Source organism: Lynx canadensis, chromosome X, assembly GCF_007474595.2.
Source record: "Lynx canadensis isolate LIC74 chromosome X, mLynCan4.pri.v2, whole genome shotgun sequence".
Taxonomy (NCBI): domain Eukaryota; kingdom Metazoa; phylum Chordata; class Mammalia; order Carnivora; family Felidae; genus Lynx; species Lynx canadensis.
This window is the reverse complement of record NC_044321.2, coordinates 61,392,956-61,410,221: the sequence shown is the minus strand read 5'-3', so window position 1 is coordinate 61,410,221 and position 17,266 is coordinate 61,392,956. Positions and strand designations below refer to the sequence as shown.

The 17,266-nt window shown below is 38.3% G+C and overlaps 1 protein-coding gene and 1 pseudogene across 1 annotated transcript in view; one reads left to right on the top strand and one right to left on the bottom strand.

Annotated features, from left to right (window-relative positions):
• MAGT1 (magnesium transporter 1) overlaps positions 1–17,266 on the top strand; it is a 59,613-nt gene that overhangs the window by 22,518 nt on the left and 19,829 nt on the right. Inside the window, exon 4 of the mRNA XM_030305221.2 lies at positions 16,376–16,516. Within this exon, the coding sequence (XP_030161081.1) occupies positions 16,376–16,516 (141 nt within the window). The remainder of the gene's footprint in view (positions 1–16,375; positions 16,517–17,266) is intronic.
• Positions 1,107–1,196, bottom strand: LOC115507941 (annotated as a pseudogene).

Below are 17,266 nucleotides of genomic sequence, written 5' to 3'. Positions count from 1 at the left end.
ATTCATTTAGTGTGCTGATTCTTTGAGCGTAGGGATTCGTTTTCTTTTTCCTATTTCCTTCTTGCTCTCCCGGAGTTAAGCCCCACTTCTTTTCTTTTCTTTTTTTTATAACTTTTTTTAATGTTTATTTATTTTTGAGATAGAGACACAGAGTGTGAGCGGGGGAGGGTCAGAAAGAGAGGGAAACACAGAATCCGAAGCAGGCTTCAGGTTCTGAGCTGTCAGCACAGAGCCCGATGTGGGGCTCGAACCCACAAACTGTGAGATCATCCACACATGATCCAAAGCTGAGCCAAAGTCAGCTGCTAACCAACTGAGCCACCCAGGCGCCCCTTAGCCCCACTTATTTACAAAGCAAGATGTATGGAGACTTACCTTCCCAGTGCAGGCCTTCAGGGCCAGGGGTCCCTGGTGTGGGATCTGATTAATTGCCTTGCTCCTCTGTGCTTGTGATGTCCCTTGTATTTTGTGGTCATTTGTACTGGGGGTTTGGTTTCCAACCACATCTCCATTCCTCCTACCCTTTTTGATGTGGTCTATCTACAACTAGCCGTGGAAGATCTTTTCTGCCAGTATTCAGGTCATTTTCAGAATTAGTTTGCAATACATGTAGTTGCTGCCTCAATGTGTCCATGGGACAAGGTGAGCTCAAGGTCCTCCTACTCCTTCATCTTCCCTTGGCCACAAAAAGTTTTAAATATTTATTTATTTTGAAAGAATGAGAGCGAGTGAGTTGGGGGGAGGGGCAGAGAGAGAGGGAGAAGGGGAATCCCAAGCAGGCTCCACGCTGTCAGCACAGAGCCCAGTGCAGGGCTCTTTTCCGTGAACCCTGAGATCATGACCTGAGCCAAAACCAAGAATCCAATGCTTAACCAACTGAGCCACCCAGGTGCCCTGGACACAAGAAATTTTAAATAGGACTTGTCTTATGTGATATCTAAAGTAGTGAGATAAAAGGTGAACTTGAGCTAGCCATGAAATGTAATGGTCGGTGCTATTAGAATATGGAAAGTGAGTAGTAATCAAGTAGGTTTTGTAGTTTTTTATTGTGTTAAGCTATATATAATACAAAAAGTTATCATTTTAACCAGTTTTTCTTTCTTTTCTTAAACATGGAATGCTTCATGAATTTGTCATCCTTGTGCAGGGGCCCTGCTAATATTCTCTGTATCATTCTAATTATAGTACTGACCAGTTTTAACTCTACAATTTATCAAGTAATTTTTTAAATCACAGTGTGAATACCACCATTGTGCCACCATTATGTAATAGTGAAGTTCTTAGTAGAACTAGGTACCTGTCTACCCTCTTGCTTCCTGACTTAGTGGAAAATCTCTTTATTCCTGTTCAAAGCTTAACCCTTTTCCTGTGCTTTGAATCCCATACCCATTAGCTCTATTAATCATGACCTCTTGCACCTGTATTTTTTTCACCTGTATTTGTAAAAAAAAGTTTTTAAAGTTTATTTATTTTGAGAGACAGAGCAGAGGAGGGGCAGAGAGAGAGGGAGAGAGAGAATCCCAGGCAGGCTCCATGCTTCCAGTGCGGAGCCTGATCCAGGGCTTAAACTCCCAAACCATGAGATCATGACCTGAGCCAAAACCAAGAGTTGGACACTTAACCGACTGAACCACCTAGGCATTCCAGCACCTGTACTTTTTAAAATTAAGACTTAAAAAAAGTTTTTTTAGGGGCGCCTGGGTGGCTCAGTCGGTTAAGCAGCCGACTTCGGCTCAGGTCACGATCTCACGTTCCGTGAGTTCGAGCCCCGCGTCGGGTTCTGTGCTGACAGCTCAGAGCCTGGAGCCTGTTTCAGATTCTCTCTCTCGGACCCTCCCCCGTTCATGCTTTGTCTCTCTCTGTCTCAAAAATAAATAAACGTTAAAAAAAAATTTAAAAAAAAGTTTTTTTAATGTTTTATATTTATTCTCGAGAGAGAGAGAGACAGACAGAGAGACAGAGCATGAGTGAGGGAGGGGCAGAGTGAGAGAGGAACACAGAATTTGAAGCAGGCTCCAGGCTCTGAGCTGTTAGCACAGAGAGCCTGATGCCAGGCTAGAACTCACAAGCCATGAGATCATGACCTGAGCCAAAGTCAGACGCCCAACCAAGTGAGCCACCCAGGCACCCCAAGGCTGTTTTAAGAGCAGCTTAAGGTTCACAAAAGAATTGAGGGGCAGATAAGGAGATTTCCCTTATATCCCCTCCCCTCACACATGGGTAGCCTCTCTCATTGTCAACATTCCCCACCAGAGTAGTACATTTGTTATAGTTGATGAACCTGCATTGACACATCATAAACACCCAAAATACATAGTTTACATCAGGATTCACTCATGATCTTGTACATTCTATTGGCTTAGACAAATGTATAGTGATATGTATCCATCAGTATGGTATTATAAAGAGTATTTTCACTGCCCTAATAATCCTCCGTACTCTGCCAATTCATTCCTCCCCCCATCCCTTGGTAACTACTGATGTTTTTACCATTTCCATATTTTGCCTTTTCCAGAATGTCGTATAACTAGAATCATACAGTATGTAAACTTTTCAGATTGACTTCTTTTACCTAGTAATATGTATTTAAAGTTTCTCCATGTCTTTTCATGGCTCGATAGTTCATTTCTTTATAGTGCTCATAGTGCTCATAGTGCTCATAGAATAATATTCTATTGTCTGGATGTACCAGAGTTTCTTTATTCATTCATGTATTGAAAGACATCTTAATTGCCTCCAGGTTTTAGCAATTAAGAATAAAACTCCTGTAAACATCCATGTGCAGGTTTTTGTACAGACATTAAGTTTTCAGCTCCTTTGGGTAAATATCAAGGAGTGTGATTGCTGGATCATATGGTAAGAACATGCTTAGTTTTGTAAGAAACTGCCAGTCTTTCAAAGTGGCTGTATCATTTTTCATTTCTGACAGCAATAAATGAGAGTCTCCATTGTTCCACATAGTCATCAGTATTTGGTGTTGTCAAGTGTTCTGAATTTTGGCCATTCTAATAGTTGTATAGTGGTATCTTACTGTTTTAATTTGCATTTCCCTGATGACATATCATGTAGAACATCTTTTCAAATGTTTATTTGCCATTCATACATCTTCTTTGATAAGGACTTTGGCCCATTTTTTCTTAAAGTAGGCTTCATGACCCATATGGAGCCCAATGTGGGGCTTCAACTCATGACCCTGAGATCAAGACCTGACCTGAGATTGAGTCAGAAGCTGAACTAAGTGATCCGGGTGCGCCATGGCCCATTTTTAAATCGGCTCATTTGTTCTCTTATTGTTGAATTTTAAGAGTTCTTTGTATATCTTAGAGAACAGTCATTTATCAGATGAGTGTATTGCAAATTTTTTTCTCCCAATCTGTGTGTCATCTTGTTTTCTGGACTCTTTTTCACCAAGCAGAAGATTTTAATTTTAATGAAGTACAATTTATGAGTTATATCCATCATAGATAATGTCTTTGGTGTCATATCTAAGAAGTCATCACTATATCCACGGTCATGTAGGTTTTCTCCTATGTTACCTTCTAGGAGTTTTATATTTTTTCCTTTTACATTTAGGCCTTTGATCCATTTTTAATTAATTTTTGTGAAAAGCATAAAGTCCACGTTTAGATTAGGTGGATTATTTATTTATTTTGCTCATGGACATCCAGTTGTTTTAACACCATTTGTTGAAAAGACTGTCCTTTCTCCTTGTAACTGCCTTTCTCTTTTGTCAAAGATCAGTTTTATGTGGGTCTATTTCTGGGCTCTCTGTTCTGTGCCATTGATCTATGTGCTTTTTGGCTAATACAACAGTCTTGATTACCATAGCTTGAAGCTGAGTAGTGACAGTCCTCCAACTTTGTTCTCCTTCAACATTGTGTTGGTTATTCTGAGTCTTTTTTGTCTCCATATAAACATTAGAATAACTTTGTCAATATCCACAAAATTAATTGCTGGGATTTTGACTGAGACTGTATTGAATCCATAGATGAAGTTGGGAAGACATTTTGACAATATTGAGTCTTCCTATCCATGAACATGAAATATCTCTCCATTTTGCTAGTTCTTCTTTGATTTCTTTCATCAGAGTTTTGTAGTTTTCCTCATATTGGTTTTGTACATATTTTGTTAGATTTATACTTAAATATTTCATTGGGGGATGCTAATATAAATGGTAGTTTTTAATTTTTTAATATTTTATTATCTTTTAATTTTTTTAATGTTTTTATTTTTGAGAGAGAGAGAGAGAGAGAGAGAAAGAGTGAGAGTGAGGGAGGGACAGAGAGAAAGGGAGACATAGAATCCAAGGCAGGCTTCTGGGTCTGAGCTGTCAGCACAGAGCCTGATGCGGGGCTTGAACTCATGAACTGTGAGATTATGTTCTGAGCCAAAGTCAGACGCTCAACCAACTGAGCCACCCAGGCGCCCATTTCATTTATTTTTGAGAGAGAGAGAGAGAGAGAGAGCAAGTGGGTCAGAGACAGGGGGACAGAGGATTCAAAGCAGGCTCTGCACTGACAGCAGCGAGCCCAATGTGGGGCTCAAACCTGTGAATTGTGAGATCTTGACCTGAGCCAAACTCGGATGCTCAAACCAACGAGTCACCTAGGCTCCCCTTTAATATTTCTTTAATGTTTATTTTATTTTTGAGAGAGAGAGAGAGAGAGAAAGAGCATAAGCAAGGGAGTAAAAAGAGGGAGACACAGAATCCAAAGCAGGCTCCAGGCTCAGAGCTGTCAGCGCAGAGCCCAATGCGGGGCTTGAGCCCATGAACTGTGAGATCATTATGTGAGCCGAAGTCAGATACTTAACTGACTGAGCCACCCAGGTACCCTGTATTGTTTTTTATGTCAAATTTCTCTTGTTCATTGCTGGTATATATGGAAGCAGTTGACTTTTGTATATTAAACTTGTAATCTGCAACCTTTCTGTAATCGATTATTAGTTACAGGAGTTATTTTGGTCGATTCTTTTGGATCTTCTACATAGATGATCCTGTCATCCATAAACAAAGACAATTTTTTCCTTCCTTCCCAATCTATATGCCTTTTATTTCCTCTTTTATCTTATTGCATTATTGCATTAGTTAGAACTTCTAGGATGATGTTGAAAAGGATTGGTTACAAAGGCCATTCTTGTACCTAATCTTACTAGGAAAGCTTTGAGTTTCTCATCATTAAGTATAATGTTATGGCACAAAAACAGACACTCAGATCAATGGAACAGAAGAGGGAACCCTGAAATGGGCCCATAAATATATGGCCAACTAACCTTTAACAAAGCAGGAAAGAATAGCCAATGGAATAAAGACAGTCTCTTCAGCAAGTGGTGCTGGGAAAACTAGACAGCGACATGCAAAAGAATGAACCTGGACCACTTTTTTACACCATACACAAAAATAATCTCAAAATGGATGAAAGACCTCAATGTAAGACAGGAAGCCATCAAAATATTCAAGGAAAAAGCAGGCAAAAAACTCTTTGATCTTGGCCACAGTATCTTCTTACTCAACACATATCTGGAGGCAAGGGAAACAAAAGCAAAAATGAACTACCAGGACCTCATCAAAATAAAAATTAGTGAGAGAAAGACAAATATATTGACTTCACTCATATGAGGACTTTAAAAGACAAAACAGATGAACATAAGGGAAGGTAAACAAAACTAATATAAAAACAGGGAGGAGGACAAAGTGTAAGAGACTCATGGAGAACAAACAGAGGGTACTGGAGGGGTTGTGGGAGCAGGGATGGGCTAGATGGGTAATATACTCCTGAAATCATTATTGCACTATATGCTAACTAATTTGGATGTAAATTAAAAAAAAATGGGCGCCTGGGTGGCTCAGTCAGTTAAGCATCTGACTTCAGCTCGGTCATGATCTCACAGTTTGAGATTTCGAGCCCCGCGTCAGCCTCTGTGCTGACAGCTCAGAGCCTGGAGCCTACTTCAGATTCTCTCTCTCTCTCTCTCTCTCTCTCTCTCTCTCTCTCTCTCAAAAATAAATGAACATTAAAAAAAGATTAAAAAAATAAAATTAATAAAAAAATGTAACATTATCAGAAGGAAAAAAAAGTATAATGTTATTTGTAGGATTTTTGTAGGCATTTTTATCAAGTTGAGGAAGCTCCCCTCTAAGTTTACTAAGAGATTTTATCATGAATAAGTTTGGATTTTGTCAAATGCTTTTCCTGTATCTATTGATAAGATCATGTGATTCTTTTTAGCCTATTGTTATGATAAATTGCATTAATTATTTTTTATTTTAATTTCAATATAGTTAACATACACTGTTATATTAGTTTCAGGTGTGCAATATAGTGATTCAGCAATTCCATACAACACCCAGTGCTTTTGACAAGTCTACTCCTTAGTTTCCATCACCTATTCCACCCATCCCCCACACCCACCACCCCTCTGGTAACCATCAGTTTGTTCTCTATAGTTAAGAGTCTGTCGGGGCGCCTGGGTGGCGCAGTCGGTTAAGCGTCCGACTTCAGCCAGGTCACGATCTCGCGGTCCGTGAGTTTGAGCCCCGCGTCAGGCTCTGGGCTGATGGCTCAGAGCCTGGAGCCTGTTTCCGATTCTGTGTCTCCCTCTCTCTCTGCCCCTCCCCCGTTCATGCTCTGTCTCTCTCTGTCCCAAAAGTAAATAAACGTTGGGGAAAAAAAAAAAAAAAAAAAAAAAAAGAGTCTGTTTCTTGGTTTGTCTCTCTTTTTTTCCTTTGCTCATTTGTTTTGTTTCTTGAGTGAAATCATATGATATTTGTCTTTGTCTGAATGATTTATTTCACTTACATTATGCTCTCTCACTCCATTCGTGTCATTGCAACTGACAAGATTTCATTCATTTATATGGCTGAATAATATTCCAATGTGTGTGTGTGTGTGTGTGTGTGTGTGTGTGTGTATACCATATATATATACCACATCTTCTTCATCCATTTGTCTATTAGTTGGACCCTTGGGCTGCTTCAATAACTTGGCTGTTTTGAATAATGCTGCCAAAGACATAGGGGCACTTGTGTCCCTTTGAATTGGTATTTTTGTATTTTTTGGGTAAATACCCAGTAGTGCAGTTATTGGATTATAGCGTAGTTCTATTTTTAACTTTTTTAGGAATCTCCATACTGTTTTTCACAGTGGCTGTACCAATTTGCACTCCCATTAACAGTGCAGGAGGATTCCTTTCTCTCCAAATCCTCACCAATACTTGTTGTTTCTTTGTATTAATTAATTTTTGAATATTGAACCACCCTTGCATACTTGGTTTAAATTTTTCTTGGTTGTGGTGTATAATTCTTTGTGTACATTAATGATTTAATTTGTTCATATATTTTTTTATGTTTATTTATTTTGAGAGAGAGAGACAGAGCGTGAGTGGTGGAGGGGCAGAAAGAGAGGGGGAGACACAGAATCAGAAGCTGGCTCCAGTCTCCGAGCTGTCAGCACAGAGCCCGATGCGGGGCTTGAACTCACAAACTGCAAGATCATGACCTGAGCTGAAGTCAGACCTTAACCAACTGAGCCACCCAGGCGCCCCAATTTGTTCATATTTTGGTTAGAGTTCTTGTATCCATGTTCATGAGAGACATTGATGTGTGGTTTTCTTATAATATCTTTGTTTTGGGTATGAAGATAAAAGATATGCTTTATCTTCTGAAAGAGATTGTAGAAATTGGTATAATTTCTTCTTTATATGTTTGGTAGAATTCACCGTTGAACTCATCTGAACCTGGTGCTATTTTGGAAGGTTATTATTATCGATTCCATTTCCTTAATAGGTATGAGCCTATTCAGATTGTTTATTTTTTGTGTGTGAGTTTTGGCAAATTATGTCTTTCAAAGAACTGGTCCATTGCATATAGGTTATCAAATTTGTTGATAGTTTTTTTTACTATCCTTTTTTTTTTAATTTTTTTTTCAACGTTTATTTATTTTTGGGACAGAGAGAGACAGAGCATGAACGGGGGAGGGGCAGAGAGAGAGGGAGACACAGAGTCGGAAACAGGCTCCAGGCTCTGAGCCATCAGCCCAGAGCCCGACGCGGGGCTTGAACTCACGGACCGTGAGATCGTGACCTGGCTGAAGTCGGACGCTTAACCGACTGCGCCACCCAGGCGCCCCTTTTACTATCCTTTTAATGTCCATAGGATCTGTAGTGATAATCTCTCTTTCATATCTTAGTATTATGTGTCTTCTCTCTTTTTTTTTTTTTTGAGAGAGAGAGAGAGAGGGCACAGTGAGCGAAGTACAGAGAGAGGGGGAAAGAGAGAGAGATAAGCAGGGCTCACCTGAAGTGGGGCTCATGATTTTTTTTTTTTTTTACCCAGAGTGGGGCACAAGCTCACTGGATGCAGGACTCAAACTCACGAACTGTGAGATCATGACCTGAGCCGAAGTCAGATGCTTAACTGACTGAGCCACCCAGGCACCCTCTCGTTTTTTCTTAATTTGGCCAGACACTTATCTATTTCTTTGATCTCTTCAAAGAACAAGCTTTTGGTTTCATTGATTTTTCTCTATTGACTATTTTGAATTTCATTGGTTTTGAAACCAATTCTTTTAATCTATTTTCTTCTACTAAATTTGGATTTAATTTGCTCTTCTTTTTTTGGTTTTGTAAAGGGGAAACTTAGATTATTGGTTTTAGATATTTTTTCTCATTATACATTCAATGTTATAAATTTTCCTCTAACCATTGTTTTTGCTCTATCCCACAGATTTTGGTAAGTTGTGTTTCCATTTTCATTTAGTTCAAAATATTTTTTAAAGTTTATCTATTTGAGACAGACAGAGACAGCACAAGCAGGGAAACGACAGAGAGAGGTTAGAGAATCCCACGCACACTCCATGCTGCTAGTGCAGAGCCCAACCTATGAGACATGACCTGAGCCAAAACCAAGAGTTGGACACTTAACCGACTGAGCCGCCCAGGCACCCCTAGTTCAAAATATTTTTATATTTTTCTTGAGATTTCTTCTTTGACCAAGTGTTAATTAGAAATGTATCATTTAATTTTCACATATTTGGGGATTTTCTAGTTCTTTTTCTGTTATTGATTTCTAGTTTAATTACATTGTTGTCTAAGGGCAAACATTGTATGATTTATACTCTTTAAATTTGTTAGGGTGTGTTTTATAGCCCAGAATGTGGTCTGTCTTGGTGAGTGATCCATGTGAGCTTGAGAAGAATGTATATTTTCCTTTTTTGGATGAAGTAGTCTATAGATGTCAATTATATCCAGTTGATTGATGATGTCTGCCTTAATGCCCCTTACCCATTTAGCTCATCCCCCCACCCACAGCCACTCCAGCAACCCTCAGTTTGTTTTCTGTATTTAAGAGTCTCTTATGTTTTGTCCCCCTCCCTGTTTTTATATTATTTTTGTTTCCCTTCCCTTATGTTCATCTGTTTGGGATCTTAAATTCCACATAATGAGTGCAGTTATCTGATATTTGTCTTTCTCTGACTGACTTCGCTTAGCACAATACCCTCTAATTCCATCCACATTGTTGCAAATGGCAAGATTTCATTCTTTTTAATTGCCGAGCAATACTCCATTGTAAATATGTATCACATCTTTATCCATTCATCTGTCGATGGACATCTGGGCTCTTTCCATACTTTGGCTATCATCAATAGCGCTGCTATAAACATTGCGGTGTATGTGCCCCTTTGAAACAGCACACCTATATCCCTCCGATACATACCTAGTAGTGCCAATTGCTGGGTTGTAGGGTAGTTCTATTTTTAACTTTTTGAGGCACTTCCATACTGCCTTCCAGAGTGGCTGCACCAGTTTGCATTCCCATAGTTTGGGAAAATTCTCAATCATTACTGTTTTAAATATTTTTTTCTGTTCCTTTCTTCTTCTTCTTCTGGTATTCCCATTGTGTGTATGTTACATCTTTTGTAGTAGTTGACCTATAGTCCTTGGATATTCTGTTCTGTTCTTTTTAGTTTTTATTCTCTGCTTTTCAGTTTTCAAGGATTCTGTTCATATATCCTCTAGCTTAGAGATTTTTTTTCTCAGCCATGTCTAGTGTACTAATAAGCTCATCAAAGGCGTTTTTCTTTCTGTTATAGTGTTTTTCATCTCTAGCAATTCTTTTTGGTTCTTTCTTAGGATTTCTATCTCCCTGCTTACATTGCCCAAATGTTTTTACATGCTGTCTAATTTATCCATTAGAGTTATTAGCATATTAATCATAGATTTAAAAAATGCCCTGTCTGATAATTCCACCATCCTTGCCATGTCTAGTTATGATACTTGACTCTGTGTCTTCAAATTGTGGTTTTTTTTTTTATTTTAACTTTTGGTATGCCTTGTAATTTTTTCTTCGTACCATACATGATGCACTGGTTAAAATGAGCTGTGGTAAAGTGGCCTTTAGTAATGTGGTGGTGAGGAGGAATGGGTACATTTTATGGTCCTATGGTTAGGTCTCAGTCTTTTAGTGAGACTGTACCCCCTGGACTATGAACTTCACAAGAGTTTTTCAGGTTTTTTTTCTCCCCTGTTAGGGGGCAGAATGGCATCTTCTTTCATTTGAACTAATACAGTAGCCTTTCAAATGGTTCACTTACCATCCACTTACTCAAATGGTTCACTTTCAAATGGTTCACTTACTCTATCCCTATTACCTGCTATAACAGTTTCCAGAGGTTTTTCAGGAGAGTATTAGTAAGAATCATTGGGAAAAATTAGATTTGGGAAACTTGAAGGTAAACAAAATTAAATTTTATTTTTGACTTCAGTGTATCATGAACTATAAAGGATCTGAGGGATTTACTCTATTTACAATTGTGCTAATAAGTTAGCCTGCCATGGGTTCATAGATATTGGCAGAAAAAATGATACTCCTGGGTCAGAGTTAAAGAACTTTATTTATTTATTTTTGAATTTTTTTAATGTTTATTTATTTTTGAGAGAGAGACAGAGCATGAGTGAGGGAGGGGGCTGAGGGAGAGAGGGAGACACAAAATTCAAAGCAGGCTCCAGGCTCTGAGCTGTCAGCACAGACCCCAACATGGGGTTCGAACTCACTAGCAATGAGATCATGACCTGAGCCGAAGTCAGATGCTTAACCAACTGAACCACACAGGCACCCCAGGACTTTATTATTTACAGCAACAATGGTCTCTAAATTATCTCCAAAGCACTTTCTTGTACTGTTTCTCCAAGCCCCACTTCCCATGGGACAGTGCAGAGAAGGCCAGTGGTTTGCATTATGGGAGAATATCTCCAAGCTTTGGGAAACCCAGATCTTCTATAAGGGTAGAAAGCATGCATGTTCTTTGCTTTGGAGGGGGTCTATCTCTGAGTTTTAAGGGTATACAAATATGCTTGGGCAAATCATCCACAACAAAGGCAGTCAGGTCCTCTGCATGCAATGTATACAGAAACACAAGAAACCTATGAGAATTGTCTCCGAACACAGGACTTCTCATAGACTTTAACATGCTGATATGTTACTCTTTCAGTTCCAACAGTGGGCTGTGATATGCAGAATTTCCCAAATTATTGGACTGTTTAATGGAGGATTTTGGTTAGATTCTATGGAACATACTTTTGGAAATAGTGGCATATAGACTAAAGCCAAAATTCCTTAGTCTTCCATTCATGCCCTCTTTACTCTAAACACATAACTACCTTTCTCATATTTATATTATGTCATACCCTGTCTTGTTTCAGCATCGTTGTTTGCTTCCTACAACATGAAATATCCTTGCTCCCTTTTTCTCCCCTCTTAAAATTCTATTTACCCTTAAAGCCTCATTTCAGATACTCCCTTGCAGCCTTTTCAAATCCTCCAGATGAAATGTAAGTCACCCCTTTTCTTGTGTCGCCATACTATCTTCCTTATATTTCTATCCTACGTGTATCCACATTCTACATTATAGTAGAATTAGTCCTAGAGTTGTTTGACAGTCCCCCTTAGAATATAGTTACTTACTTAAGAGCAGACCCAACATCCTGTAGCTATTGTATTAATCACATAATAGATGTCCAATAAGTAGTAAATAGCTTAATGTTCCCATTTTAAAGTATATCATTGTGTCATTCTAGTCACAGATCAATAACTCAAAATTAGTACATTTATAAAATGCTATAACCTAAAAGATTAATGCATTTAGGCTTTATTAGAGCAAAGGAAACAATCTCTAGAGTTTAAGAAATTGCTTTCTAATTGTCTACTATTCAAGCTGGGATTGTTTTAGAAATTAAAAATTGTAATTCCATTTATTTTAACAATATACACAAAGACTTTTTGTTAGTGATTTGTAAAGATACAAAACTAATTTTCTTTTACATCACATAGCTTTCATATTGATGCTCATTTTATATTTTTATTATTTTTTTTTTGATGCTCATTTTAGGGCTATATTTAGAGTTGGTGGTATAAGGATAGAAGTATGTCCATCTGTGGAAGAAATTTAAGTCTTTCTCCAAATAGTAGTGTCACTTGCCACTATAAGTGGGAAAATATATATAACATATAATGTACTATCTTTACCAATCTTAAATGTACTGTTCAATAGTGTTAAATAACACATTGTTGTGCAACTGATCTCCAGAAGTCTTTTCATTTTGTAAAACTGAAATTCTTTACATATTAAATAATTCCCTATTCCCTCTTGCCCAGCCCCTGACAACTACCATTCTTTCTATTTTCAGTCACTTTGAATTTGACTACTGTATGTACCTCACATAAATGTAATCATACAGTATTTGTCTTTTTGTAATAAGCTGTATTTCACTCAGCATTATGTCCTCAAAGTTTATACATGTTGTAGCATGTGTCAGAATTTTTTTTCTTTTTTGATGCTGACTGATGTTCCATTGTATGTATATAGCATATTTTATTTATGCATTAATCTGGTGATGGACACTTGGGTTGCTTCCATCTTTTGGCTATTGTGAATAATGTTGTTGTGAATAGCTATTGTGAATAATGCTGCTGTGAACGTAAGTGTACAAACATCTCTTCGAGACCCTGATTTCAATTCTTTTAGATATATGCACCTAGAATTGAAATTCCTCTAATGGTAGTTCTATTTTTAGGTTTTTAAGGAACCTTCATACTGTTTTCCATAGTGACTGCACCATTTTGTATTCCCACCAACAGTACACACAGGTTCCAGTTTCTTTACATCCCCAGCAACACTTATTTTCTAGTTGTTTGGTTTGGTTTGGTTTGGTAGTAGCCATTCTAATGGGCATAGTTTCATTATAGTTTTGATTTATCTTTCCCTAATGATTAGTGATATAGAGCATCTTTTCATGTGTTTGTTGCCCAGTTGTTTCTCTTTTTTGGACAAACATCTGTTCAAACCCTGTGCCCAGTTTTTTTTTTTCTCTCTGCCCAGTTTTTAATCTGTTTGGGTTTTTTGTTGTTGACTTGTAGTTCTTTGTATATTGTAGGTATTAACCTTTTATCAGATAATATGATTTGCAGATATTTTCTCCCATTCTGTAGATTGCCTTTTCACTCTATCGATTGTGTCTTTGGTCTACAAGATATTTTAAAAGGGGTGATTTGGCATAAAGATGTTATACTACTAATTATGGAAATACAAGTTACAATAATGGTGATGTATAATGTTTACCTATTATATGAGGTTTTGACAAGACTTTGCAGAAATAGATAGATACCTTCCTACATTGGTGGGTAAAAGTGTAAATTGGTACAGCCACTTTGGAAAGCAAATGGACTGTATGCATTTTAATTTAAAACTTTTCTATCCTGTGACCTAACAAGTCCATTTCTATAGAAAACCTCTCACAAGTATACAGGGAGGTAAGTATATGGCTGTTCATTGCAAAATTATGTATAATTGGAAAAAAAACTAAAAGTTTAACAATAGCATAGTTACTTAATAATCTATAAGAGTGAGGTTGAGGGGCACCTGGTTTCAGTTTGGGTCATGGTCTCACAGTTTGTGAGTTCAAGTCCCACATCAGACTCCATGCTGGCAGTGCAGAACCTGCTTGGATTCTCTCTCTCTCTCCCTCTCTCTCTGCGCTCCCCCCCCCCACGCTCATGCTCTTAATTTCTCTCTCTCAAAATAAATAAACTTAAAAAAAAAAGAAAGGCCAGCACTGCTCCCCCAGGGCGGCACGGGACAAGGGCTACCTGGAAGGCGCTTATCTTGGTTCTGGGGAGAGTTTGATTTTGCATGGGACAGAGGCACATGCAGGTATGGCTGTAAACTTAATTCCCAGCCCCGTTCAAGCCTTGCGCTGGCTGGGTGGTGGGGTGGCTGGGTGCTGGCTGCATGGCAAAAGGCAGGTCGCGTCTCTCTGTTTGCCCCTGAAAGAGAGGTAGCTGCATCTCAGTCTCCTTAACGTGCCACCTGACTTGAGGACCCTGCAAGTCAAAGCATATACTGGGTGACGACAGCTCTACGCCCAGGTCACGGCTGGGCTTTTTTGCCAGGTTCTTGCCAGAAAGGGTTTGGGTTTCATTGATCCACCAGTAAATACGGGCTTGTGCTGAAGTTTGCTCCCTTGCCAATTTAAGTACATTTCTTAATTTTGTTACCTGGTACAAAATAGGTGCTTAATAAAACTTGGTTAAAAGAATGAAAAAAAAAAGAAAAAAGAAAGAGGTTGATATATATGTACTATCATGGATAGATCCCTCAAACATGGCTGCACAGAAAGCAAATTGCAGAATATGATAGTTAATATGATACCATTTGTGTTAAAGTGGACACAAAGCAATATTTGTGTTTTCTGTGGTATACGCACACATATATGAATAAATTCAAAAAGGTTTAGAAATAATAATAGTGGCTGCTAGAATTGTTGGTCCTTATAACCCTGTAAACTTTTTTTTTAATTTTATAGAGAAAATAGATTCATATATTACCTGTATTTTTAGACTTTTTTTTTATGAATCCAAAAGTGATATAGTTAACTATTGAATATTTTGGCCTAGGGGTGCCTGGCTGGCTCAGTTGGAAGAGTATGCAACTCTTGATCTCAGGGTCATGAGTTTGAGCTCTGTGTTGGGTGTAGAGATTACATACATACATAAAAATTAAAAAGAAAAAGACTTTGGCCTAAAATTTGGGCAACAGTTTGATGGAGTGAAAACTGTCCAGGGTCTAGTTCTTAGCTTTTCAATTTTTTTTAAGTTTGTTTATTTTTGAGAGAGACAGAGACAGAGCATGAGTAGGGGAGGGGCAGAGAGAGAGGGAGACACAGAATCTGAAGCAGGCTCCAGGCTCCGAGCTGTCAGCACAGAGCCTGATGTGGGGCTCAAGCTCACCCAATGTAAGTTCATGACATGAGCTGAAGTCGGACACTTAACCAACTGAGCCGCCCAGGCGCCCCAAGGTTCTTAGCTTTTCAAATTCAGAAATTGAATTTTAACAATGTAGCCAGAATTTACCTAGTTCTGGAGACTATGCACACTCACATGGATGTTGGTAAATAAGGGACTAATCTATTAATTCATTAATTTGCCATATTATATTGCCAAGGAGACCAAATAATCATATCGACTAATCACTATACTTTTCTTCCTTATGGGAAAGTCTAAAAAATTACTATTAGAGGGTTCTGTTGTGAGTATAGAATCAAAGCAAGGGAGTTGGATTATTTTATTGGCTGATGTCTTTAAATTATAGTTGTCTTATACAAGCTAATCTCCATTATTGGATTACCTGTTGAGGGACCTGAATGTTTGCATCAGTTGGTCAGCATCTTTTCCCTGGACTTACTCAGACTTTGTATTTTCCACAAATACAGTTATATCACATCAGGAAAGATACAATGCAGATGAGTCAGTCATGGTTTCTTTACCTTAGCAATTCCAATGTTGTCTTCTTTAAGCATACCATCGTCTCATTATAGAGAATAGAAAAATGTGATGCTTATCAGTAAACATTTATGAACCTTTTAGAATTAACTGTTTTTGCATATGACTACCATTTTGATGGTTTTCACTGCAGTGGTATGTATGTATGTATGTATGTATGTATGTATGTATTTCATTGCAGTTTTAGAGCACTGTCTTGTTTTCTCCAGATTGAGAATGTACTCTATTTGGAGCTTAGTCCAGCTACATAAGGCAATTTTAGTTCTCACAAATGTATTATTTTTGCATAATTTCTGAACAGATGAAAATGTTTGTGATATATGAGATTTTCCATTCTAAAGTAGAAAGTATAGACTACTTAGCTAGGAATTAATATTTGGTCAGTAAAGTGTACTAATTAATTAAGGTCACAGGCAGCCTTGGATTTGAATCCTGACTCCACCGCTTACCACTTTCCTTAAGATGCCTAAATTTCAAGAAAATAGTTGCTGTTAAGATTATTTTCTTGATAACTTATATTTTCATGGACTTCTTTTTATTCAGCTAAACATGAATTCAGCTCCAACTTTCATCAACTTTCCTGCAAAAGGGAAACCCAAACGAGGTGATACATATGAGTTGCAGGTGCGTGGTTTTTCAGCTGAACAGATTGCCCGGTGGATTGCTGACAGAACTGATGTCAATGTAAGTTTCCCTACTTTGTAGAAAGTTACTTTGCCATTATCCACTTCAAGTCTTACGGGAGGTCCTAACTGGTCTCCTCCCCATATCACTGAAGTGGTAATAGTTCAGTAGCCACTTCAAAAGTAGCATTTAACAGAATCATCCTGATGAAAGAGTGAAATTATAAAACATCTTCTATCACCTTCTTGAATTCAGTATGGAAACCACTCCTTTGACCTCATTAAGTCCATGGACTATCTAGTGATACTTGGCAAATACATCTTAATCTTTATTTATTTTTGAAAGAGAGACAGCGTGTGAGCAGGGGAGGAGCAGAGAGAGAGAGAGGGAGACACAGAATTGGAAGCAGGCTCCAGGCTCCGAGCTGTCAGCACAGAGCCCAATGCGGGGCTCAAACTCACGAACCGTGAGATCATGACCTGAGCCGAAGTTGGACGCTCAACTGACTGAGCCACCCAGGCACCCCAACTTGGCAAATACATCTTAATCTAAAAGATGTTATGTTGTAAGCAGAATGTTGTACTTATCCCATCCCATTTTAGGATATACTATAGACTATTTTGATTAGGATGAAAAGAAAAGAAGTGTAATTTTTCCTGAAAGAATTTGAAGTAATTTTTAAAAAATTTTTATTGGGGCGCCTGGGTGGCTCGGTCGGTTAAGCATCCAACTTCAGCTTAGGTCATGATCTCACAGTATGTGAGTTTGAGCCCTGCATCGGGCTCTGTGCTGACAGCTCAGAGTCTGGAG